Below are 27,266 nucleotides of genomic sequence, written 5' to 3' on the forward strand. Positions count from 1 at the left end.
AGCTGCAAAGAGGCAGGCCACACCAGGCCACTATCGAAATATGCTAAACTTAGAAAAGCTGTATATACGTCACATGCATACTTGACATGCAGCACATCAGACAAGCACACATCGCAGCAGGCCTTGCACATCAGTCCATCTCCTGGTGACACTGTAGTTCCATTTTGATCTTCAATTTGCTTATACAGCAAGTACCTTGTCACAAATGGTATTGTACAAGGTGCTGCTTGCCAATTTTCTGGGCTCATTTTCTGTACTCCCTTTTTTTTGCACAGGTAGATGCAGGATTTGCAATAAGGCAGATTGCTCATAGTTAGCAGTATTCCAAGGCATTCACCTGATAAAGCCCAATCAGCATTTGTACACCTTAGGTAGATTTACTTATTACCTAACTTTCCCTGCAATTACACCAAAAGTTACATAGCTGTTTTTGTAATTGTGAGGAGCAAAACAGCACAAAAGGACGGGACTGAGGCAGGCGACAACACTCATCCTGTTTTGTGGTTTTGCTCCTCACGATGTCCTACCAACTGGCCCACAACCAAGTCCTTCTAAGTTACATTTTGCACTTGAGTCTGCCCATGGCCTCAAGTGATTTCAAGACCAACTAAGTTGCCCTTGCATTGCCTTGTCCCAGAGACTATTATGCATTTTGAGAACTGCAAGTCCAGCCACTCTTAGACATATATGAAGGGGCTGTCAGATAACTGAGTAGCCGAAGGTCAAGCTCAGTAGCACCGGTACGCATCTCAAGAAATGGCCCGCAAGCCAAGAAGCCTCTGTGAATTGGAAAGATAGAAATCCACAGAGTTTAGAAACTTCCTCTTCTACTTTGTTCCTGCGGTACTGAAGAACAACATTGAGAAGTGCTACTACAATCATTTCATGAAGCTTAGTGTAGCACTGCCCATTCTGGCATGCCCCGCACTTTGCCGATCAAAGTTAAATACAGCAGAGCACCTCCTCAGAGAACTTGTTGTGGATGCTGAGAGCCTGTATGGTGAAGGAATTTATGTATATAACATACATTCTCTAGTGCACCTTCCTACTGATGTGAAGAAGTATGGACATATGGATTCCTTTTCTGCCATGATGATTACTCAGAAGATGACACTCTCTACAACACAGGTAAACATACTACTTTTCTAAGACCATTCCATGAAACACATTGCCACAACCTCTCAGTGACCTTAGGCTATATCCAGGAAAAATACACCATGCCTTCTGCATGAAACACTGCATGTGTTAACATGCAGCAGGCTTCCCGCAAAGAATTGCAGATTCCTTGCTATCACATCTCAAAATTGGAAACTTACGGCACAGAAGCTCAGAAAATTAGGGACCTCAGCCAAACATCATTTCCTCTCTGTGCAGTTGGCCACAGGCACATAAAAGCATCTTGTAAAACGTCACTGACGATACATTAAGAGTAGAGCATTTTTGCGGCTGAAGTGTTGCACAAGGGGCATTACAATTTGTTGTGACCTGTTGTAGTATCCCCGTTTAATGATGCAGTGTGACAACCACTGGAGAGCACATTTTTGCAAAGGGATTGTATATATGTTCAGACACTGCTTATGTTGGGTTGCATACTTTCTTTCAATTCAAATAACATGCAGGTTACACAATCTGCATGTTGCTGTGCTCGTGACTTTTTCATTTACTTACGAAAAAGAAATTCCACTCCCCCACAGTGGGCCCGTGAGCAAGAGGAGCAAAAAACATTGTATCAGAACAGCACAAATGAAATATAACAAAATACTTGAGAGTACGACATTCAATTGTTTCACTTCACAGCTTTTTCGACAATGGTCTAAATTTTACTTTTCAGATGTTCTCAGTAGTACACTTCACAGACTCCAGTGACATAGCTGCAATACCATCAGCCTGGGTGCATAAAAACAAAACCCTTCTGGCCACCATTCAAGAGTTCGGCAAAAGTAAATGCTGCCATCAAGCACCAAAGGCAGCACGAGACACAGTAGTGGCAACAGTTTGCTTGCAGAGTACTCTCAAACACAGGTTAGGGTGGCTAAAATCTCTAGCCACCTTACACAGGTAAGTATATAGCCCGATAAGACTGTCATTGGATTGGATTGCTTGCAGCACAGGCAGCATTCCAGCTGCATGAATGCTTGCTCGGACACAGGTGCAACATTCGCTGCACGGTACAGCACAGCCTATTTTTTTTCTCAGCTATGTCAACAAAAGTACCACTGGTTCCAGTTTCAGTTGCGGCATTCGTTTTGGCAGCGATTTTGATTTGATTTCAGGATGATTGTCAATGAAAATTAGATCACAGATTGAAAACACTTCACGGTTAGCACATGTCAGCAGTGCAGTAAGAAACAACACTGCCAGCACTCATGATATAGAGAGCGAACATACTTTCAGTTACACGTCTGCATAGTTTTTAAGCTCCATTATATTGAAACAAACTGTTCACAGCAGATGCATGAATGAAAAAGTACCTTAGTATTAAGACATATAGGCATTACTGACTCATAAATGAAGTTTGTCAATAATTTTATAAATGCAGCTAGTATCCCTTACATTTCAAAGATGGTCACAATAACAAGTTTACTTATGCTGTGCTTGCAGATCATGCCTCACCGCCATCTGCGTCTGCTTGTAAGCCAGGAAGACCAAGTAGTGTGCTTTCTAAAAACGACAGTCATCCATGTGAGACAGGTAAGTGAACTCTTCTTTTCTACCAAATTAATAATTAAGGTACAACATTTAAAATGCATGCAGTGACATTTTTGCATATCACTTGTGTGATTCTGCTGCTATAATGAATTTGTTTTCCATTGAGAACAACTGGAATCCTATCATTACATTCAGTAGTCGAACACCCTGCAGTGAACTAAATGATATATATTTCCATTTCGCTGAAACAGCAGCTGTGCAAATGTGTTTGTATATAACTGCATTCACATAATTTGTTGCAATGTATTCTCGAGGTCAGTAATTGTTTGTACTGGTACTGAATTACTTCTTTTTCTGTAGTGCAGCCCAGTGCCTTCATGGAACGTGCAGGAAACCTCATTTTTGTTGTTTTTCTTTAGGTCACCTAAGTTAAGTTATCAGCTGGACAGTGCAAAATACAAAATGCTAATTGCTTGCAAAAATTAACACTTGTCTAATTTCCTTGCCTATAAAATTGATGTACAGTAGCATTGCTAAGAATGGGAGCATGACACAAAGCTAGAAACCTTTGTCCTAGCTCATAATTTATTTTGACAGAACATCCCTGTCTGTCTCTCTCTCTGTCTGTCTGTGTGTGTTTGTGTTTGTGTGTGAACATGCGTGCGTGCATGTGTGTTACATTTAGATTTGCTTCAATTTTATCTGAAACTTACAGATCAAAAACTTGCCGTAGTCAGCTTTCCTCTCTATTTTCTAGCTCTGGTCAAAATTCTCCGGGAGCTCGAGCTAATGAAGGTGGAGCAAGCTCGACAGGCAGCTGTACTTTCAAAAATAGCTGAGAAAGTCATCAGTGAAACACAGTCTGCAGACACAGTTGCGCCAGATGACATGCCTGTACACCCAGTGAAGACACAGGAAGAACTTGATATCCTGAAGGCAAGCACAAAAGATGCGGCAACCTTTGCTGCACTAGTGAGTCAAATATCCTTATCAATTCACTCTTACTCAAAAATAATAGGTGGGATTTGACATGTTTGCATTCTGTGGTTCCTTCCTTACTTTCAGGTGGCCAAATTGGTGAAACAGATATTGCCAGCACAACAAGGCGGGTGTTCAGAAGATTAGTTTCTGGTGATGTTGCCGTTCCGTACCACTGGACAGGAAAGAAAGGAAAGAGCAGAAAAGCTGGCCATCATCCGCCTTGTATTCGGTAAGAGTATACCCAGACTGCACTGACACTGTTCTTTTTTTTTTTCATAAAAACACTTGCATACCTAGAGTGGCGGTCCTGATCGTTGCAAACATTGCTTCCAGCTACTGTCCGTGTAACCCGCAGTGCAACAGATGACGAGGTGGCACGAGCACTTGCTGACTGGCTGCGCTTTAGCAACTCACGGCTCACTGCAGCCAAGGCAAGCAACAATCTTACTTTTGCATGCACACTAATGTGGCAATATAAAGCAGCAGTCTTTATAGAAGCAAACATGTGGTTATGACGACTGCCAGAAACAGTTTGGAATATTCATATATGGGTCAATTTCATATATGGGTCAATTCATATATGGGACGCAGTCTGGAATGATGACAGCATCGAAGAAAATCAAAACAACATACCAAATAAACAAATGAAAAACAACTCAATAGTTGGCCACTTCTAAAAAGTTGACTTCTACAGCAAACACCGATAATGACGGGGTGCTAACACATGTAGTGCCATATTTCTTTATATGGTACATTTCCAAGCTGACAGGTGCCGTCTTGTCGGCACTCTTGCCGAGAATCTTGGTCTCTTCAAACCGAGCCACGCATTCTTTGCATTTACAAACGTGCGCATCCAAATTTGCGTATTTTTCCTTTAAATCACTTAAATCTTGGGCATGTTCCCCCAAACATTCATTGATGCAACGGCCAGTTTGGCAGCCATAAAGCTTTCCACGTGTCATGGGAATACATATATACCGCTCCTGTGGAACATTTAACGAGTAGAGTGTCATGCTTTATTTGGCATCCATGTTTTTTGAAGCTGCAAATACGTGGGGACAACTCTGTTGTGTGCCGAAAAAACAACAGGGACTCTATGCCTGTTGGCCACTTTCTTGAGGTTGTGCAGGTCTTGTGCGTGTATGGCACCACCGTAGGCTTTTGGCCCTTCTGACAAAAATTATTGTGGGACTGTAAAAAGAATGAAAAATAAAGTGTCCCTGCCCGTGCCACTATAAGTATAACGGGCTTTGGTTCTTCTGACAGTCACCAGCTTTTCTTTGTGTTCAAGCTTCATTTTTTGAAGGAGGGTCTCGGAAACAGCAGTCAAGACCGAATAGAGAAACCCCGCTGCCAAAAGGAGGCTTGTCTGATTTTGAAAGCTCTTTTGCATTTGATGTGGGCATGATTTCTTTAGAATATTCCATACAGTGTGATACTATTGCTCTTTTCAGTCTTTGAATGCACCAAATCATCATGGTTTAATCAGGGTTTAATTTCAAGTCCCAAAGCGACTCTAGCTATGAAGGAACGCCGTAGTGAAGGGCTCCAAAAATTTCGACAACCTGTGGTTCTTTAACATGCACTGTCATCACACAGTGCATGTTACACAGGCCTCTAAAATATTGCCTGCATCAAAGCTCGACCCCTACAGACGGGACCGAAACCATATCTTCCGGGTCAGCAGCCGAGCACCGTATCCACTGAGCCACGATGGCAGCCAAATCATCAACATCAACCTGACTACGTCCACTCTAAGGCAGAGGCCTCTCCCATGTCTCTCCAATTAACCCTGCCCTTTGCCAGCTGCGCCCACCGTATACCTGCAAACTTCTTAACCATTCTCGCTCTCTGCCACCTCTTGCTACGCTTGCCTTCTCTTGGAATCCACTCAGTTACCCTTAAGGACCATCAATTATCTTGCCTTTGCATTGCGCGCCCTGCCAAAGCCAAATCAAATCGCAACAAATCCTTTTATGCTGTAGGGTAATAGCCACAGCAAACATGACTTTCACAGAATGTTAGTTTTAGGTCTGAAAACTGTAAAACAGCTGCGTCAGTTAGCTCATGGGCAAAAAAAGCTTGGCTCAGTGCAGGGGGTAGATGAAGGCTGTCTGCATTTTCAAAAGTACTAAAAAATCGCCAACAAACCTGAAAAACCTTTAACCCCCCCCCCCCACACACACCAATAAAGATACCTATCGAAATGTTTAAAAAAATAAGGTCACGCAGGACCCAACGCAAGTGCGACTACACTGAAAATAAGGGGTAGGTTGTCTACAACAATGAAAGTTGAACTCAAGAAAACTTGCAATAAAGGAAAGAAATTTCAACAGACACTCAGCCGCCTTTTGCTTCTTACATTCCTTGACAGCCAACAAAAGGAGATCTTGCGGCATCTGTACTCTAAAGAAGCTGCACGACATCAGTAGATTTTTTGGTGAGGAAAGGGCGAGATTTCATTTAAAATCTGAATGTATGCTGATGAGTGCAAGTTATATGCCATAATTTCATCTCCCCTTGGTCACCTTTGCCTTAATAAATAATTAATCACATTTTCCAGATGGTGTAAAACATGCCAAATCAAGATTAACTACCATAACATGATCATTATGTCCTTAAGTAATAAAACTTGCCCATCCTTTTTCAGCTACAAATTTAATGATAATTCCCTTCAACACGTTTCTGAATATAAATACCTTGTTCTCAGGTTTAGCACTAACCTGTCCTAATCGAAATGCACGGATTCCATTACGTCTAAAGCTCTACAAAAACTAGGCTATTTGCATTGTACGCTAGCGAATTCTCTGCTTGACACTAAATTACTATCATATGAAGCAATTACATGCCCTATACTTAACTATGTTAGTCTAATTTGGAATCCTTAAAAGCAGTGCAAAAATACAGATTCCAGGCTGTGCAAAGGAAAACCATTAGATTTATCTAGCTCCATTATGACTACCAGTTCTCACCATAGTCAGCCATGTCTTCACATAACCTAACACATCTCGCTGAATAGCGGTACGTCAACTGTTTATTTTTCACAGCATCATAAATTTGTCCTATTGTCTCTCTGGTAACAAATATGTCGCCTTCACTAAATTTTCTTCTCGTAGCGTGCTCTTAACATCACACCATTTTATGCGCATAGAAACACTTTCAAATGTAGTTTTTCCCCCCCTCAAACAATTGAATTTTGTAATTCACTACCAGGTACCAACAGTTCCCTCCCATTAAACGAATTTGTCTGTGCTTCAACATAATTGACCCTAACCTTTGTTGCTATACTTTTGTATGCACTTGCATTGCATTGTATATTTGTCTGCAGTGCCATGAACTATTCTATATTCCATCTCACATATGTTGCAGGCAACGCAGCGGAGGCTGCGGATATGCAGTCAAAAAACCATATTAGTAATCTTCTACATATCATTCATTCCACTTGAAGCCTCGTTGAGTGTTTTGAAGAAAACAGAGCACTATAAAACAAACGTCTAGCATTGGGAAGCATGGTTGGAGCATGGTTGAAGCTGTGCGGTGCTCGGTATTTGGGCCCTCTGGCTATAATTTTTCACTGAGTTTGCACTACTTAGGTGCAGATAAGAGTCAGAGCGATTTGCCCTACCACCTGCCTGTCATAGCACCACATGTCGTTCGTACTTTTCGAAATCTCGATTCGCAGAATGAAAGTGTGGCAAGAAGTGAAACGAAGTGCAGGACGGGTACTTGATATTTATCTTAATGAAATATGCCTCTGTTCACAGTTCGCTTTGGTTGCAGGGCAAAATACTTTTGGGGCGTGGGAGTCGTTTGTATGAACAGGCCTTGGCAGTGTTGACTGCTGTGTGTGAAACTGAGTACACAAGCCTGATGCTGACTGTGCTTGTGTCAGAAATACATTAACATCAGACTTATTATGGAAAATATGACATATGCCGCTTTAGCCTGGAAAATCTTACTCTTGCAGTTCCACAGGCACACCGTTGGCAGTGTGGCTACCATTTTCAGCTGGCATCAGCCGGAACCATATCATCTCCCCCTGTAAGTATACTCTTCAGCATCATTTACTGTTTTAAGCATGGCGAACCTATGGTAGTAGCTTACCGACTGAAATAATAAAGATATTTTGTTTGGAAGTGTGTTGGTCTGTTCTTATATTTTTCATGGACAGAAAACATTGACTGGAAAAGAGATTTGACTTTGGTTTCCTAATCAGAAGAGAAAGTTCCAGTAGAGCTACATGCACTGCAGCATTCTGTATGGCACTGGATGAACTGCTCGTCAGTCTCTGGCAGAGTGCTTGAATTGTGCCGTACAGCAAAGGAAACAATATTGTGGTGCGTTAGCTGCTGTTTTAGATACAAGGAACTTATGTAACATATCATTTAAGATTTTTGATTTCAGGTTGCACTTGGACCGAACGGTTGTCTGTGGTGGTGGTAAAAACTTTATTTTCGTCAAAATTCATTCAAAGGTGCTCTTTCATAGATCGAGTGGGGTCTGCATTGCGCTTTTCTTCTTTCCCTGCCTCACTGCTGGTGGTGATGTGGCCAGGAGCCCTTGGCGCTCGGTGACTTCCAAAGCTCTGCTCAAGGCCCAGAATTGGGTCTTCGGGTCGGAGCTGATCACCGTACCCCAATTGTCTGTGAAAAAAAAAATTCAATGATGTCTTGCATCTTAATAAGCTGTATAACAATTCTGCACTTGATATCCAAAATTTCTACATAAATGCACTCAATCTGATGGAAAGAGTGCCAAGGTTTTTTCCTTTCTTTCTCCTATCCGAAAACATGTGACTTCAAAATGAGTCTTATCAACGTTATTGTTGCGGCGTTGACAGGACAGGCAATAGCGGATGTACTTGACGATGAAGTTATAAATGCCGCGCCAGTAGTACTGGAGATGGATTCAAGCATGCGTCTTGAATACTCCCATGTGGAAACAGGTGCAGATTTGGGACCGGAGATGTCGGAGAATGACGAGAAGCCATTACCGTCCATCAGCTATTACGAATTGCAAAATGTGAAGCTTGGCAACAAAGGGTGCGGGATGCTGGAACCATAGATGAATTGGAGAGATAGTCTTGAAGAGAGACAATCCATTGATCTTTACATTGCTCAGAAGGCATGCTGCAGGTAGTGAGCGAAGGCCCAGCAGTTGTGGTGGGCAATAGTTTATGTGCGCATCAAAGCAGGTTGGTGTGAATCGAAGGAGGAACGAAATTGATGAAGCTGAGCGTGAAGTTGAGTGCGTTGAGGTGCAGGGAGAAAGGCGTCGATGGAGAAAACGAAAACGTCTGGATGCGAAGTGTTGAGTGCAGGAACCGGCGGGCTGCGGGCATCTACGTCGAAGGACGGCAAATCATCATTCTCGTTACTACACAAAATGAAATCAATGAGCTAGACGGTACCGAGGCACTCACCGCAACGCACAGTGGAAGCATCTGTAAACAGATTGGTCACGAACAACACGGTGAGGCCAGCTAACAGGGTGAGTATGGCATAAGGTATGGGCAGGTATATGCGGCACATAAAGAGTGGTAATGGTGTAAAGAGTATGTTGCCATCGCAAACAAGGTCAGAAGTGATGGGCACAAGAACAGAAGAGCACGCAGGCAGGTTAGTGTAGTCAGCAACGATGGCCTTGCCAGAAGCAGCAGAAGGGGCATCGGTCAACGAGGAACCACTGAGTGCAAACAACTCGAGTTCAGCACTAGCACAATCGATGACTGCGTTATGGCGCGACAGGAAGTCCCAACCCAAGATGATTTCATTACAACAGGTTGGCAAAATGATGAATTCAGTGACGCAGAAAATCTGAATAACAACACGAGCCGTGCACGTCGCTAATGGCGCAATAGCCTGCGTGCTTGCAGTACGCAGCAAGAATCCAGAAAGTGTGGTTGTCACTTTTCGCAAGGAGCGGCAAAAGGCAGTGGCCATAGCAGATACAGCAGCACCAGTGTTGACAAGCGCCAGAACAGAAACACCCTCTATGGAAACTGTGATGCAGATTTCAGAGAGATCAATGAGACCTTGACTTTCTTGCCTCAACAACTGCGGTGTCCAGTTTTCCTCTAGTGAAATATCCGGGCCCTGATGCATGGGAGAAAGGGAGTGGCGACAAGGAGAAGGTGAACGCCGGTGGGGAAGGTTGTGCTATCAGGTGAAAGAGGGCAACTCTGTGGCGGCTCGGCTGGCAGTGAGTATTCACTTGAAGGAGGCCAGTAACCGGCAACTTGGGAGACTGGAACACGACGACGGCAAAGCCGGGCCAAATGACAAGAGTAACAAATAGGCCGGTTGTCACCAGTACGCCAGGGATTGGCGAATTGTCGAAGCAGCCGGAAAAAAGGCGCTGGAGAAGGAGCGTAGGTTGGGCAGTAGTTAGGCGGCCACGGCCGTGCAACGGTGGCAGCGTAGGTCAGGGATGGGATGCAGCGAAAGGTACGGGCGGTTGTGCTGGTGCTGGCGGAGGGACCAATGGAAGGGCCTCAGCCACTTGTTCGCTGATGACATTGCGAAGGTCGGGCACCAGGTATGGAAATGGCACGGAGTGGGTGGCAGAAGCGAGAGTTCACGTGCAACTTCCTCACGCATGAAATATTTAGTTTCGAGTAGCCGGGTGCAGTCAACATGGTGGCAAGCGACTCAACAGGCGTGGCATGCTGTCGAGTTAGTACCTCTGCTTGCGCAGCTCATCGTTGCTCTGGTAGAGACTGACGACTTCGGCGATGGTGCAGAGATCTCGCGACAGCAGCATCTGAAAGGCGTTATCTTCGATGCCTTTCAAAATATGCTTGATCTTGTCAGCCTCGGATATCAGGTCATTGATGCACGAGCACAGGTTTACCACATCTTCAATGTAGCTTGTGTACATCTTATTCAACTGCTGAGAGCGCTCACGCAAGCGGTGTTTGGCGCATAGCTTGCACACACACAGCAGGCCGTCCGAACACTTCGGTGAGGTTCGCCTTAAACGCAGTTCATGTGCATAAGTCTGCTTTGTGGTTTCGAAACTACAGGTTGGCAATGTCGGTCAAATAAAAGATGATGTTGCTCAACTTGGTGGTATCGTCCCACTTGTTTTATGTGCGCACCCGCTCGTATGATACGAGCCAGTCTTCAGCGTCATGATCGTCAGTACCACTGAAGGGTGCGGGGTCCCGCTGCCGGAAGGAGCTGGAACAGAGGACTGCTGAGCCCACCTGCATGGCTTTGTGGTTGGCGTATTCGGGCATACCATGGGTTGGTAGTGTGCGGCTGCGAAGGTTCACAGCGGTACGAGGATGGGAGACTGAACCTCCACCTAATATAACGGGGGCGTAGGTCAGCTAAAGACCCTCGATAACTTATAAGTAAGGAAAGGCCTTGATCCTGCCGCCAACGTCAGTGACAGGCTCATTTCTAGCACGTGACCTTGCTCCGCCCCTCCGCCACCAAAGTTCCCGCTCGTGTGGGTGGGGAGCTCGCGTCGAGTAGCTGACGGCTGCTGTGGCATCGCCTGTTCTGTTAACGGCCCACATTCTTCTCCCTTCAACGAATTTGTTTATTTATTTATTTATTTTTTGCTGAAAGATCGAGATATCAGCATACACACATTGCTGTGCTAATTATGGTCTGGGAAAGCTGTAATGCCTTGTTGCTGTACAGTTGGGTGCCGAAACCGGACGGAAGACTGCAAGAAAAATATTTTGCATCCCGCGCAGCAAGCAAAACTTGACAAGAAGAAATGTGTGGTTCACAGAATCAGTCGGAAAGACTCAAACTTCGGCAATTGCCCGACTATGGAAGGTAAACGATGTTTGCTACACAGAGGTACAAGAAAAAGGTTACAAGTGCGTGTGCCGAGCTGCGGCAGTATATCGCACGCGTGCATGAATGTTGAGGACCAAAGTCCCTTATGAATATCACTGCATTCTGATGTAGCCACGGCTGATATAGTCCAGCTACCACGGCTCATGCGGATAGCGCGAAACAAATAAACTCGCGCCGTCTTCGGCTGTGACTATGTTGCACACCGTCGTGGACTTAGACTCTTGTCTCAAATGCTAGAAATCAATATTCTTCTGTTTTTTTTTTATTGGATGAAGCTAATTTTAGTTATAAAAGTATAACCTATTTTGAAAAGCGCAAACAAACAAGCCCGCAACATACGGAATCCAGGCTACAGAGCACTCATCCTCTCTCGTGTCCTTCTTTTAGCACGCGTTTGAAATTCAAGGACAGACATGTTGTTTATACCTTGGTCTTCTTTTTTTTCCACTTTTGGAAAGAGTAAGGCGCCTGCACGTATTGTTCCCTCGCATGTGAAGATAGGTTCCCCGCTTATGAATTCCGCGGGCCATGGTTTAGCGTGGGCGTCATCTGCCACACAGGACCTTTCTAGGTGGCACGCGCGGCAGTTGTCTCTACCTTTTAAGAAGTACAGAGGGACCTTAAGGTCGGCGCTTAGGCGGCAGCTGCGAAGCAGTCTTTGGTCTGTCAGGGTTGGCAGGCTCTTGCTCTAAGCGATGGCAGTGCAGCTGTGCTAATTCCCATTTTATCCTTCACACCTTAATGAAGTTTTTTAACTACAACCATCTGCACTATTTTGTGGGAACCTCCCGCTTGCATGTCCCATTCCCATCAGCCTGCAAGAGCATATGATGGGTCGCAGGGTTGCTTGACACCATTAACTGACTTCCACAGCGCTACGTGATTTTGTATTCAGTGAAGGCACCCACTTTGTGGTAGTTACTGTAGTAATGCATGAAGTTTGTGATACTTTCCTGTAAGCGGCGCTTACCTCCAGCTATCAGTCAAGATTTCAAGATATCTGCAGTTTGTCAAGAAAATACTTCAAGGCAAATGGCAATATAAATGCATGGGGCTGTGGGGAGTGGCTTGGCTCTGCAGGAATTTTTGCCGGAACCTGTATTTCGTTATATGCGATTTCGAGGTAACGAAGCTGCAGTGAACGATTCTCACCAATCGTTTTGCGTGGTGTTTCTTCTACAATTGCTTGTAACATCTTCATGAATGCACATGAGAGAAATAAAGCGAAAGGGAAGATTTTAGAAATAAGTGATATCATTTGCGCCACTGAAAGACAAAAACCTCGATGCAGCGAAGTTTGTGATATAACGAAGTTCTTCCAAAAAGTACAACTTTGTTATATCGAGGTTCAACTGTGTGTACTTTCCGACTGAGATGTACGGGTAAGCCACTATAAATGAGCTCAAAATAGCTGCCAAATGCATTCTACCCCATTCATATTCTCCTAGCTATTCTGCTCTCATGGCCCAGATCTACAATCACTACTTGTCCTACACAGCTATATCCCTTTATCACTTCGAATGCCTTACTGCATATTGTTGATATTCGTGTATTTATAGAATGCTGAAGATTATATCTTTTCATATCAACACGATTGCGCTAAGCGTCCTGTTCAGCGGAAAACCCAGTGTAGTCCATCAGCGTTGTGTCAAACTCCGGACTGGTTGAAAAGTTGGCTACATCACACGTGCAGCAACGAAATTGAAAAGTGATTAAAACATTACAAAACTGTTGATTAGATGGTTGCAACATGACTGAAAAGTCATTAGGACATTTGGAAATATAAACTAAGAACTGCAAGTGGTTAATTAGTCTGTAATCGAGCCCGACCATTGGGTTGCGAGCCAGACACGCTACCTCTACGCCACGCAGGCACATTGGTATGGCTTGGTTAAAGCGGGGCTTTATACATATGTCAAATGGTTTTTACACAATGATGAGATTGTGAGAGAGGAAGCAGTGTCCGTGTCTACGCGGCCTAGAGGAGCGAGCAGTTGAAGGACCCATAAATGCTGTCGCGTGGTACCTTAAAGGGAGGCCATAAGTGTCCCCCAAATTTTTAAATTGTAGTCTCACTGTTTTTTATTTTCTACTTTATTTCCAGAAACCCTAAAGGCCCTCACTACAGGGGTATTAAATGGGGGGCCAACAAAAATGAAAACATAGAAATACAACAGCGAACATCTAACGTGACAAATTGAACTATACACAAAACTAGAAATAACGCAAGAAATAAATACGCTACAAGTATCAAAATGTGGTGGAACAACAACATGAAAATGGAAATAATGAAAAAAGCAACATAATAAACAGTACAAAAAATTAACACATTACGATGAGCAGAGCTAGAAAAACTACACATCGCTTTCATTTTTTAAAACTTCAAATAACGTCGCATTCATTTTACTTGCAATTGTAGAAGACAGCCAGCTCCGGTCAGCCATGGTTTAGGAATGAAATATTTTTGCAAAAGTCGAAGTGTGCCATGTGATGTGTTTGATCTCGAATGCATGGTCATGGCGTGGGAAGACTGCCAAGAATGAGTGAAAGAAATAGTCATCGAGCAACAGATGATAGGAAATTTTGTGCAAAAGTGTAAAGCAAGCAGAGCAAGTCTGTAATGATGGGAAAGATTATCAATCAAGCCCAACACAAGCTTTTGAAACCATTATGCTAGTGGAATGCAAGTAGTCTGAAAAAATGAAATGAGCATGGTTTTACAGGGATTTGCTGTTACCTATGATGTAGGCTTGCTCCAGGTCCCATATGGCTGAAGCGTACTTGATTTTAGGTCGGATTACGGTACCATAAGCAAGTTTTCGTAGCTGCACAGGAGCATGTTGAATGTTTCGGCTTAGGACACCAAGAGAATGGTTAGCAGTGGCTGAAATAAGTTAATGTGATATTTCCGGGTTAAGTCGGACTGGAGGTAAGCTCCTAAATACTTGTAAAGTGGAAGCTGTCTCAACTGTATACCATTAAAGGGTCCCTGAAAAGGTTGTCTATAAAATGCTAGCATTATGTAGAGTAAAGGCCAACGAGCGTTCATGCCGCATACAAGACCTCAAAAGCAAGCCGGTAATTTTCAGTAATATTTTTAAAATTGCCCGCTTCCACGCCTAGCAGTGACCTGCGGTGCAGGGCTTTCGCCCAAATCCGTGCTCGTTGCCTCAGCAGCGGACTGTAAGGCAGCCGGCGGAGGGGGCAAGTGCAAGGAGGCCGGCAGAGGAGTGCCGACATTTCAGCATGAAAAGACTGAGGAAAGGAGAGGCAAAAGTGTGAAGTCGCGGAAATTCAAATTTTGACTACATATAACTCAGCTTCTATGAAGCGCATCTGAAAAATACTTGCAGGAGGATATTTGTGAAGTGGTGCCCTTTAGCATTCTGGGCACATCGCATCTTTGTTGAGGCCTCCTTTCACAGCCCCTTAAAAGTGTATGTGGTCTCAACTGTATGGTGGCATATAGAACTGAACGACTCTGCCGGTTTTTTAAAGCAATTTGAAAATGCATGCACATGCAGGTTATTTGCAGGCTGCCTATGTCAAGAACCCTGTACTGATGTTCTCACCACACAACTAGGACACCCAATTTCTCTCAAAATCTTCCACACCCATTCCTATATGGTACTTTTTATTATTTGCAAAGCTTAGATGTACAGCCTGCCTATAAGCTCCAACATCCCAAGGCAGCATTGCCTGGTCCTTAGAGCAAATAAATTAAATGAACATGAGAAGGTCATGGGTTCAGTTCCACCGACAGCATGCCTTTTTTGTACTCTATTTACTATTCTGTTATCTTTGAGCTAAAACAAAATTGTTACTCTACTGATTTCTTGTTGATCAAAACCACAAATAAAAATATTCCTCTATGCTTTCCTACGTTTTGGTGGCTGTTGCTTCTTTTATATGAGCATCAAAAGCACTAAGTTGACATATCACAGCAGGATACTCCATTCAGTCACACATAGCTCATGTTTTGCAACTGCTAACTGACACACATCAATGAAATTAGGGTTTATGATGATGAATTTTTATTGCACAAGGGCGTCTGTGGCCAAAGAGCGCCATGGCACAAAGTTTTTTTCTTATACTCAAGGTGGGGTCAAAGACCAATTTCCCAAGCATTTCACCCTAAAGAAGCCGAGCACCAGGCAGGGGAAAGCTTGTACTCATTGTATCACCGGTGGGTACCCGGTGGCACCGGGGATTGAACCCCACACCTCCTGCATGCGAGGCGGATGCTCAAACGACAAGGGCATCGCTGCGGTCCAAATTAGTGTGGCATTATTCTGAATGAAACAAAAACTTATCAGTGTCAGTACTGCAACTTGTGTCTTTTCGGCAACACCTGGTTGGCCGAAATGCTGAAGTGAATGAGCCGACACTTTCAATTCGACTGGCCAACCAAGTGTCGCCGAAAGGGACATTTTCGAAAGCAACGCAGTTGGAATACAGACCCGCGTAAGAACACTGCCGCTACTCCTCTCTTTGCAGACCATGCTAGCTGTGAAAGCCTAGTGTTATTCTTTAAGCACCAGAATAACTGGATAAGGAAGCAGAGAGGTAACACAGCTCATAATCCATGAAAAAAAAAAATTGAAAACACTGAAGGTAAGCTGTCTGAAATCCAAAATTTTCTTTAAGAACTGCACTGGAACCATGCCCTACCCTGAAAAAAGCAGTACAGATATACACACCGAATGCTGGTTCACCATCCTGTGCAGTACATTTGGCCATGCCAGTCATAGTTGTCGACTATTAACAAGGTGAAGACAGGATCAAGACAAGAGAAAACTGCACATTGCCTCAGAGGGATCCCAGTCTCTGCATATGCACCAAAAAGAGAAAACACTGAAGTAAAAAAAATGCCCACTCTGGGGAAGGGTAAGATGTGGATAATTTTGTGCCGATCAGAAAGTTATAATGCCGGTAGCTGCCTAATGAATAAGCAGAACAATGCAGAAAATTTGCCAGCACAGTTGATGCATTTGCTCTTTGCAAGGTACAATGCAGGAAAGCATGAATATGATTAGGTTGTATGAACTGAAAAAACATGCAGGCAGAAAAATAGAAGCACCCCCTTGCCCATTTTTTGTTCTGTGTCCTTGTCCACTTATTGCATAGTGAAGTCACATTTCAGGTATTTACCAGCTGGCCCACCCAAAAGTGCTACATTAAAGCACTTGGGGCAGTTGCACTGCTCTTTCCTACATGAGAGGCCTGCCCTAAGGGCACTAGCTCCCCTACACAAAGCAGGCTGGCTCAGCTTCATCCAGTCTTCAATGTCTGAATACACCGTCACCATATTTGACAGGTACTGGAAGACATGAACTGGCTTTTATTTGTGGGCATGGGAACTGGCACCAGCCATCTTCCCTACGCAATCCTCAAAAGGAAATGAAGCGTTTGGAACAACCCTTCAAGCCAGCCTGTCCATACTCTATCCTCCTCAGGAACCGTAAACAAATCTAATGGCCGCAGAGATAGCACTGGTCATGGTGCACACCCTAGCTAAGTAATATGCATTATTTAGCACAGAAGTTTAACCTCAGCAGACAAAAACAAAAAAGGGAGTACACTGAAGCAGTCCAGCTTATGGGATAAATATTCCCACAGTCGTCCAGAAAACTGACTACGCTCAAATGAAAGCTATTAAATTCACTCGTTGACTTCCATGCAGCATTCAAATGACTACAATAAAAGGCTGATTTGGCTCAGCCGCTCATGGAGAAAGAATTCACGCCCTGTGGCAACACTTCACAGCCGTGCTGCATAAGAGTTGTAGCTTCATCAATGTAGGTAAGCCATTTCACACTGGGGAAACCTTCAGTTAAACTGCAGCTTTCTTCTGCACAGCAACTGCGGTTCCCCACCTTTCGTGAATTGCACAAGGTATCCATGGTGCAGGTGAGTCCATGAGCAGAAGCTGCTAGGAAGGATATAAGATCCCACAATCGTTGTGCAACGAAGTTATTCGAAACTATTCACCCTGAGAAAACAACGGTGGTTATGACAGAAGTAGAGGCGCATTGGATAATAAAATACAAAAGAAAGGCGCTTTCGTGCGCGCCACCGGCGACAGATCGAAGCACGGGAAGCAACTACACGATCGGGCTTTTAAGCGCAGGGAAACGAGCTCACCGTGCCCCTCCGTACTCTAAATACACCTTCACTTCGAAGCCTTCGCGAAATCAGTTCGCAGGGCAGTGCCGCACAAATAATCGCGACCATTGTATGTGTGCCGAAGCAGAATCACTTCGAAAAAGCTCGAAGACAGTGTGGGAGAGCAGCGACGATATTCCAACATGCGTACACGACGCTGCCTTTTTGCAGTAGTCGCGAAAGTCCGGAGAAAGCTACAGGGAGGGGTTCCGTGAAAACGTATTTCGGCGGGCCCGGTCATAACACCAAGCCCACCAAACCGATGGATGGATGGATGGATGGATACGGCTGAACCCTTTAAATCGGGCGGTGGCTCAAGCCACCTAGCCATGTCTTGTGAAATTTTACTCCTGTCTTGCTTTTAGCCACCAATCGTATAACCTTCGCTTGGTTACTTCTAACCTCTTAAAATCCACTTTCCCTTCACTATCCCTAAACCCCAATGCCTTGGAACCAATGCCTTGGGTAAGTCAGCCCCGCTGCTTACCACTGTAGGGTGAAGCTTTTTACAGAGAAGTATCAAGTGTTCAGCCAGGTTCAGCCGTTTCCTCCTCCTCTCCGCACGCAATGTACATCTACCTTGCGCAATGCACAAAGTGTCTATCTGCGCCACCGCGCAGCTGCCAGGCGAGCAAAAGCAGAGTTCGAGAGTAGGAACAAAACAACCACGTTACTTCTGCTAATTAAAAAAAAATGAATTTTCTTTTTGCCTTCTTTTTTTTCTCTTCGCGCCTGCGCAGAACACAAGATCGCGCGTCCGCGAATGTCAGGTCCCCCGACGGATTCATTGTAGACTTGGCTTGGCTAACTTGCAATTCTCTAAGGTTGTTGTTTTTTTTTCTTTTTCAAACCGCGCCGCCAGAACGCCGAAACAACCGGAACCGCGTGCTACTTGTTGCATATCAACGCAGCACTCGTCAAATAATCAGTTAAAGTTTGCCCCAAGCTTTTTCTAAATTTGTTTCGTTCGCCGAAGCCGCATGGCTTCTTGCAAGACGCGAACAAAGCTGGATAAACTTCCATGACGGACTTGGTTCGCTGCCTTCAAGAGTGCAGAACGTGTCAAACGTGTAGAGAAGAGCGGGTCGTAAGGTAACGCGTGGTGATTCCGGGGGAACTGTCTGTGAACGTAGTCAGTCATGGCGTACCCCACTACCTACTACCATAGGATGGCGCCACACCCGTATCCGCTGTACGCGGATATGCCCGGCTTCAGAAGAGCTTGCACGGCCTCTTCGACAAACGACTGCTGGCTGTGTGATGTGTTGACAAGCTGGAACAGTGCTTTGCGATACTGCCGTCTCAACCTGAGGGAGGAGGAGCCTGGAAAGTTGTGCCTGCAGACTTTGCGCTGTGTCTTCCTTGCCGATGACGTTGCACCCAGAGACAAAGCAGCAGTCCACAGCGCGGCTTTCTTGCTGGCTTACCTCCCTCGGCAACACAAGTGCATCAGAAGGATAAGCCTTCATGGGGAGCATTTGCCTCATCAGCGAGGCCCATTAAGGCTCCTGCTCGGAGCTGATTGGTGGCCACAACAGCCAGAATGCAACGTGCAGTACCTCGAGATTTCCGAAATCGTCGATTTCGAATGGAACATTCTCTTGTGCGGCCTGGGTCGTGTCAGCGCACTCAAATGCTTGATCATTGAACGCGCCATCATCGACAACGATTACGTCTCGAAACTCGATCAACTCCTCGCAGCGAATTCAAGGGGCCTGCAGAAACTTGTGATTTCCTCAAGTCGGGCGGAAACCGACGGAATCTCCGACAGGCTGATCAGAGCTATCTCAAATTGCACACATCTCGCTGAGCTTTCATTTGATGGCCACTTGACGACAACCGGTGTTGTCGATTTGGGCCGGTTGCTACTGTCATGCGAGAATATTCAGAAGCTCTCTCTTCGAGATCAGTTTGGGGACGAATGCAGGCTAGCACTTTTGGGGGCCCTCAGCATTTTTGTCAAAACTAATGCGTCGCTGATGGAGCTACATTATGAAAGTCTAAGCTTGGACGTCATAGAACTGCTGGATGCACTGAAGTTCAACCGCACCTTAAAGCACCTAGTTTTGAGTGGCTACAAACACAACCAAAAAACATTTGGAAGGGAACATGGTGCAGCCTTAGGGGCGGCATTAGCAACGAATTCTGGTCTTCGGAGCTTGGTGATTTCTCACTGCACCTTCAGCGAGTTAGCTGTTGAAGATATTTCAGCTGGGCTGGCCCTCAACACCTCCTTGGAACGTTTTGATCTCTCTCATTGCAGAGTCAACTTTGGTGTGGCATCAGCATTGTGCCGTGTACTTTACATTAATCGCACTTTACACATGTTGGTGCTTGACCTCAATGGAGAAGCCATTTCTGAACGGTATGTATACAGTGTGCTATAACATTACAGAGTTCAATCACAAGTCACAATTTTGTTCATTTATAAGTTGAATTTGAAATTATTCTCACAGTTTTTCAAGCCATGGATACAGTTTAGGTGCACTTTTGTGTTAATAGCTGTGGCAAACAGAAGAATGCCGGCAGCGATGAAAATGCTGTCAGGAAAAGTTGAAACGAGCCTCGTTCATGCATGAGGTTCCGTTCTCACAAACAAGCATTGCAAATAAGGCTCATATGTACGATGTAGGCTGTAAAGCTGTTTCTCAACATCTCGCCTGCTAACTCTTTTCTTTATGTCATCTTATCAAAAGTCTTACTTTTCAGAGTGAAAGCTTTCAGTTATCACAAGTAATTGCTTCTGGGTTACTAATTCTGTGCACTTCATGATCTATTAGCCTAGTACACAGGACTCGGAGAATTTGCTTTTAGTGTGTTGCTGGTATTTTTTTTTTTTTTTTGCTGTTGGTGCCCTCATACCTCCTTTGCAAATGAAAACATCTGACGTGTGACCCCCCAACAACTTGGTGCACTCCAGTTTAATAGGTACAGTCAAAGTACCAAATGCTAAATAGCATTATGTTAGTGGTTCTTCTCACTAAAGTTGTGGCTTGCTCGCACTCCAGTTGCACTCAGGCAGCACTTCTGCAGTTGCTCTAGTTGAATGGCTCATTTCATTGCAGCATTTGCATTTTTAAAATCTAGGTGACAGATCCAAATATGGTGCCTTCTTTGGGAACGCTTGTCTGGAAACATAGCACAATGATTAGTGACTCTGTCTTTCACATTGGTCTCTGAACTAGCACTCCGAACGACTCCAGGGCTTATTTAGTGCTGCAGGAGTGTTGCAGAAGTGATATCCAGAACCTCGTACGGTCACGTTCTCTAGTCCTGAATACGAAGTCGGCAATTTTACATCTTTCATTCCCTCTTCCACTACCCTTGTGCCTAGTAGGAGTCAAGACCTTCTCTATCATGCAGGCCAACCCTTTAGGTAATTCATTGCCAGGATTCACTTTCAGTAGCAGTAATAATGGAAAACTTGCCATTTTGAGCCTCATCAGCTGGAAAGACACAGAGTTTTAATGTGATCGTGTTAGGGCTGCCGTTCTGCGGAAAATTCATCAGCGGCAGCGCCCTAGTTGGCAGAAAGCAGGTTGCCAATCTACCACCTAGGTCACGTGACCTTGTACATCATCATAACATGCCTACCTTGAGCAATCCTATAACGTGCCTATTTTGAGCAAACTACCCACCATGGCAGGTGGCAGTTAAAGTAATGTTTGGTCGCTAGAAGTTGCTTAGGAAGAGCAGCCTGAGTCTCGCAAGCCCCACCGGTGGCTGTGTTTTAAAGAGCCACCTGCTGGGCCAGTGGCACATCGCTTAATCGCTGCACCACTGCTCCAGTAGTAGTATGAGGACCCCCCCCCCCCCGATCTGTGAATGTATAGTAAAGAATGACCAATGCTGCATATATGGGCATGTAAGCTGAACTTAGGCGAAGTGGTGTACAAAGAGGACCTTGAAAGAGGCCGCTGAAGGGACTCGTTAATGCTATCACGTCAGTGTCCCCTTAAGCTTTTTATGGAAGAGACATGTCCGAATTTGTGTTGATGAAGGTTTCTGGTGTTTTAACGAGCATAAAAGGCATTGTTTTTGATGACAAGATTACTTGGTTTGCTAACTAAGTTCACATAAAACTAAACTGAACTTTTAGAGAGCTTCCCTCCTGTTTTTCAATACCAGAGCTGTTCTTAGTGCACGCTGCTTGTGAAAAAAAACTAATTGGTGCACAAATGCTTCTCCTTGCAGGATCAGGTTTTCCGAGCAGGTGGCAGCAGCCAATTGCTACCACCGTGTGGGGATGCGCTGGGACGAGACCAGCATGCCGAACTTTGTGAATGCGTTGCAGCAGCCGTCACTTTGCCCACTAGAATGTCATATTGAATCCAGTCGTTTCTCGATTAGGTCACTGTCACAGGTGTGCTCAGCGCTTGTTTCGAGCACCGTGGAGTCGCTCTCGGTGGCATTCATTGATTCCTTCCTCACCGAGCCAAGACATCACGTGCACGAAGCAATCCGCAAGAACCAGTCCATTGTGAGCCTCAGCTTGCAAGAAGATAGGATCTCCTCTGGAGCTTGCATATTTGTGGCCAAAGCTTTGTTAGAGAACAGGACAGTAACCAAACTTTCCTTGAGGATCAACAGTTGGCACACCGGTGCGGCAGAGACTCTTTCAGAGATCTTGTCCAAGAACCAGACTCTAGAGAAGCTGCTGCTCAACTGCAGTCATGTAGATCTATGGTGTGTGGATGTCATTGCCAGTGGGCTTAAGGAAAACCGTACTTTAACTCATTTTTCCATTTTTGATGAAAGGGATAATGCCAGTTGCTCAACCATGGCTGTCGATGAATGCGTCGACCGGAACCTGAGCAGTTGGAACTGTGCAGTGCAGTTTGTGCTTGAGGTCTGCATCAGCAGACGGCGAGCAGAGATTTTTGAATCATTGCAAGGAATGCCTTGCTTCCTTCAGCGTGTTGCAGCAGCCTCTGGAAAATCTCTGGAAGAAGCTGCAACAATGGTGGAAACTGCAAAGTGTTTCATAAGGAGTAACTATCTTTTCATAACTGGGGTGGTGTGTCGGGGCATCTGCTGCTACCCTAGCGGACAGATGCAACTTGAGCATTTATATAGCGACTGCTGGCATGCGATCAGTAAGTACCTCAGGGTGTCTGACGTGATTAGGCATTGACTGTGGCAGAGGACTGCCAATAAATGGCCATGCTTTATTGTCGTACCACTCTTCTAAAATTGCTATGCCTTTTCTGCCAGAGCTTGGCTTTGGCAAAGCTTTTTTTTTTGTCATTTCTATGCAAAAACAAGTGCTTATAGTCAGATGCAACTTAAGTCTGCAGTGAAGCTCCACCCACATTAAGGACCGCCTCACAAAATTCTTCCACGACAAAAAAAGTAGCCCATTGTTAAGGCTTCTCTTGTCACTTAAACAAGAAGCTAATCACAAGAAAAAGGTTATAAGCTCTAGAATTTTGATACTTGGCTTGTTTAAGAAAGTAAAACATTAAAAAGCTGATTTCGTTTACTTTTGTGACTGACTTGTGGAGCAGTACAGTAGGCCGCAGACCGTTCTGTGCATGCGCAAGGAGAAAGAAGATGGCAAGGAGGAAATTATATTTTTTTTTTGTTAGCAGAGGTCACGTGGTTGTTTTGTGCCTACTCCCAAACTCTGCTTTTGCTCGCCCGGTAGCTGCACTATGGCGGTTTCAAAGGTCGGTGGTTTGGTGGGTTTGGCCTGATGACAGGGCTCGCCGAAACACCTTTTCACGGTACCCCTCCCTGCAGCTCTCTCCAGACTTTCGTGAGTACTACAAAAAGGTAGCATCGTGCACGCGGAGGCTTCGAAGTGAGGGTGTATTTAGAGTGCGGAGGGGCGCGGTGAGCTCGTTTCCCTGCGCTTGAAAGCCCTATCGTGTAATTGCTTACCATGCTTCATCGGTTTAGGCTTTCCTTCCTAGCGTTCAGGTGGGGTCTCAGGTTTTCTGCGAACTCCGGTCTTTGTGCAGTTAGTCTTCGCTTTTTGTGGTATTTATATCTGCAACTTTACTTATGAGTAAATATTTGAGCGGGCACTTGCGTAAGCGCAGGTGGCTTATTAACGCAGATGGCTCATTTCACGAGTTATTGCCTGGCCTTCATGAATAATGCGTTATTGACATCATTAGTCAATGCTTTCTTGCACTTCTGAGTACACACTGAGCTTTTTTGGGGGGGGGAAGCTGTCATGCAGACAAGCAAATTTCCGCTTTACTCTCATGCCACCAAGTGGCCACCTGGTTTTGCTTTTAAACGACCTGGTAAAAATGATTTGACTCTGCATAATGTACAGGTTTAATGCTCATTTTACAATTAAAAATTTCATTTCTGCATATTGCTCAAATATACCTAACCTGTTGAGTGATCATTGCTCCACATCAATCTGGTTTTGAGCTGAATTAGCTGGAGCAATGACCCATACCAAAAATTTTTTCCTTGTATTAAACATGTTTCTTATACTCACAAACTGGGTTGTGTAGTCAAGGGAAAAGCCCAATTTACTGCATGAGCTCTGCCTTTGTCTTGTGCAGTAGTTTGCCATAACATTTACAAAACACACCACCACTTACCCAGGAGTGACCTTCTCCCATCTGATAGTGGAGGGGAGGATGTCACACCTTTCATGCATTGTTACAGTGCTCCCTAAGGGTACCATTGATCTTCTTGATTGCCCGTAGTGTTTATTGCATATCAAACGTAGACATAACACCTTCCACTCAAGAAAATGATTGTAGCGTACATTTGTGCAGGTGGGTTGCTTTTGAGAGTCAATGTTGACTAAAAACACAACCCTGACAGTCTTCAGAAGTAGAAAGCAAATTTAATGTAAAATGCAATATGTACTGATTAACTTTATATGTGCGTGTTTTTTTTTTTTCATGCTTTTGAGACTATTGGAGACACCCGGCCAGTGTGGCAAAAATTTTTTCCCAGTTTTTGGTTTCTGTAATTTAGCCTTTTTTGTGTTCACAGCCGTGAGAACCAACATGAAATTCTGCCAGTTGCCTGTAATTGGCAGTAAAAATCATGCTACAATTTGTTTCTTTTTGGCATAAAAACTGACTGATTTTTCGTGCTGCCACAGCCATCTTTTGGAAAAGAAAGTGCATTGGACATCCCAAGCAGGCCTGCTGCGTTAGGAATTTTTATCAGTAGAAACTTGACCACTGATTGGGGTCATAGCTGCTGACTGCAAGCAGGGATGTATAAGCAACATTTTTGAGAAGTAGTGTTCATACATCTTATGAGGCACAAAAACACCATTAACAAAAAGCGCAGTGTAAGATTTCACTGTAATTAATAGCATACCATACAGCTTGTGTTCTCTTCCTAACCGCGGCTTGCTGTTCATTCCGCTTAGCTTGGTGCGCATAGAGGCTCCACCGGAGTACACGACTGTTGAGTAACTTAGCGTAGTTAACGTAAGCAAGCGGAAGATGGTCGCACTGTAGGGTGAACGCCTTGCCATAGAGAAGTACATGCTACTTCTGAATAGCCAAGACATTCTCAAGGCATTCCCGTTCAGTGGTGGAATATGCGGCTTACCATGGCAATAGCTTCCTACTCGCGTATGAGACTGGGTGGAGTAGTCCGTTATGTTCCTGTTGCAGTACAGCACCAAGGCTTTTTGACAACGCATCTGTGTGGATTACAAATGTTTTACTCAAACCAGCGGACATCAGTATTGGTTGTTTTGAAAGCAGCGCCTTGAGCCTGTCAAAAGCTTCTTGGTGTTCGGTACCCCAGAGGATGTGACACTTCTGCGTTGCCCGGAGTAAATGCTCTGTAATAGCCGGTGAGGCCTAGAAACGCTCGGACCTCCTTTTTCGTTTGTCTGTTGGCGACCTAGATCGTCTCCACGGTGTTTTTTAAGGGTGGTAGTATTATGCGGCCTGCAATATGGCCCAGGAAGCTTCTCTTGGGTTTGATTGTGAGGGTGGCATCTTGCACCCTGCGGAACAACTGATTGAAGGTCCCGACATGTTCCTCCCAGGTTTCGGTCGCCACCAAAACATCGTCGAAGTAGTGATGGATGTGTGGGACGACTCCAATGACAGTCCTCATTAATCGTTTGAAAACCACCGGAGCGGTTTTAATTCCGAACGGCATGAAGTTGAAGTGATACAGGCCAGAGTCACAAGAGAACACTGTGGCTTCATTGGACTCCGGCACTATTGGCACAGGCCAGTACCCCTTTGTGAAATCAAATTTGGAGAAGTGCTTGCACCGGTTAACCTTGGCAAACATTATGTCGGCACGAGGAATTGGTTCATGGTCGGGGACGACGGTCTTGTTTAGTTGGCAGAAGTTGACGCATAACCAAATCGTGCCATCCTTCTTTTTGGCTACGACAACTGGCGAGTAATACGGAAAGGCAGACTGTTCAATAATCCCCAGACACAACATGCCCTGTGTCTCTTTCTCAACGGCCTCCTTCATGGGAAACTGTCAGACTTGGATCGGAGAATCGGTTGTAAGTCTGATTCATGGGAAACTGTCAGACTTGGATCGGAGAATCGGTCGTAAGTCTGATTTTAAACTATTTTAAACTGAATAGCGTCCATTTGGCTGGGTTGGTTCGAAAAATTATGTTTGAATCCGTATAAAACTTCTTTGCCTTCATGTCACTGATTGTCCATGAGTTCAGCGAACTGGTGACGTCCCTCCAGTCTTGAGTTTCATTTCATTTATTAATACTCTCAGGGCCGCTTGGCATTACAGAGGGGAGTGATTAAAAACATAACACATTAAACAAAAGCAAGCAATGCAACAAAAATAAAAAATAGAAGTTGTTAGGCTCTTAATTATACAATGTTAGCTAGTGCATTTTTAAAACGATGATGGTCTTGAATGGCGGCGATAAGTCCGGAAAGGCGGTTCCAATCCTGTGGTGTGCAGGGAATAAAACTGTGGAAACAGGCATTAGTACGGCAAGAAATAATACCAACTTTGTGAGGGTGGTCAACGCAGCCAAAACAATAAGCCTGATTAGCAGCATTTCTAAACGTGTGCGCTGATTTCAACTTCTCGCAAATCATAACGCAACCAACACAAGCTACGCCAACTAGTTGCAAGATCCTAGACTTGATTCTGACTACTTCCCTCGATGTTCATTCACTCACTTTTCTACCGGGTCTCAGTTATTACAGCATTATTCTATTCTCGTTTGCAGGAACTGTGAGTCGCTCCGCGCCAGCACCAAAGTTCATAAGAAATTACAAGAAAGCAGACTTTGCTTCGATAAATAGAGAACTCAGAACATTTTGGATGAATACCTACCAAAACTGGTCTTTGTTTTAAAAAAAAGTCAATTCGCTAACAGATAAATACATACCTCAATGTGTCATATCGGGCAGGCAGCGATCCCCGTGGTTCAACATTTCCTTAAACGGCTACTAAATAAAAAGAAGAGATTGTTTTGCAAGGTAAAATTTAGCAGTGGGCCCGATGACTCGGTTGCCTATAAGATATCTAACTCTCAAGAGTGCAATAAAGAGCACTAAACAAGAATTTTTTCAAAAGACCCTGCCTTCTTTCCTGATTAAATTCTAAAAAATTCTGGAACATTATTGGTGGCTCAAAAAATTCAACATAACTTTATCCAATGAAAATGGCGTTGTTATTCCTAGTGTTGCGATGCATTTAATGAAGCATTTGCAA

The 27,266-nt window shown here is 44.5% G+C and overlaps 3 protein-coding genes and 1 long non-coding RNA gene across 6 annotated transcripts in view; 3 read left to right on the forward strand and 1 right to left on the reverse strand.

Moving 5' to 3' along the window:
* The window catches only part of Dysb (dystrobrevin binding protein dysbindin), a 101,374-nt gene that overhangs the window by 68,105 nt on the left and 6,003 nt on the right, over positions 1 to 27,266 (forward strand). The gene's annotated exons all lie outside the window — the stretch shown is intronic.
* LOC144113843 (uncharacterized) lies at positions 23 to 14,331 on the forward strand. 2 transcript variants are annotated; one of them, XM_077647186.1, is made up of 7 exons: positions 23 to 1,128; positions 1,832 to 2,691; positions 3,407 to 3,621; positions 3,715 to 3,859; positions 3,964 to 4,061; positions 7,598 to 7,671; positions 11,283 to 14,331. In XM_077647186.1, the coding sequence occupies exons 4-7, from the start codon at positions 3,784 to 3,786 to the stop codon at positions 11,350 to 11,352; spliced, it is 318 nt and encodes a 105-aa protein (XP_077503312.1). In that variant the 5' UTR covers positions 23 to 1,128; positions 1,832 to 2,691; positions 3,407 to 3,621; positions 3,715 to 3,783; the 3' UTR covers positions 11,353 to 14,331. The 2 variants fall into 2 exon arrangements, with proteins under 2 accessions (XP_077503312.1, XP_077503313.1); XM_077647187.1 differs by lacking the exons at positions 3,715 to 3,859; positions 3,964 to 4,061; positions 7,598 to 7,671; positions 11,283 to 14,331 and having other exon boundaries at positions 1,832 to 2,058; positions 2,602 to 2,691; positions 3,407 to 3,619.
* On the reverse strand, positions 8,055 to 18,239 carry LOC144113844 (uncharacterized). Of its 2 annotated transcripts, none has more exons than XR_013310882.1 (3): positions 18,100 to 18,239; positions 16,148 to 16,274; positions 8,055 to 8,273 (listed from the first exon to the last, which is right to left on the reverse strand). It is a non-coding gene; the product is annotated as an uncharacterized LOC144113844 (long non-coding RNA). The 2 variants fall into 2 exon arrangements; XR_013310883.1 differs by lacking the exon at positions 18,100 to 18,239 and adding an exon at positions 17,592 to 18,076.
* Positions 18,469 to 26,350, forward strand: LOC144113833 (uncharacterized). The gene is made up of 2 exons (XM_077647174.1): positions 18,469 to 19,977; positions 21,807 to 26,350. Exons 1-2 carry the CDS (start codon positions 18,752 to 18,754, stop codon positions 22,744 to 22,746), a joined length of 2,166 nt encoding a protein of 721 aa, XP_077503300.1. The 5' UTR covers positions 18,469 to 18,751; the 3' UTR covers positions 22,747 to 26,350.

This window comes from Amblyomma americanum, chromosome 1, assembly GCF_052857255.1.
Source record: "Amblyomma americanum isolate KBUSLIRL-KWMA chromosome 1, ASM5285725v1, whole genome shotgun sequence".
Taxonomy (NCBI): Eukaryota; Metazoa; Arthropoda; class Arachnida; order Ixodida; family Ixodidae; genus Amblyomma; species Amblyomma americanum.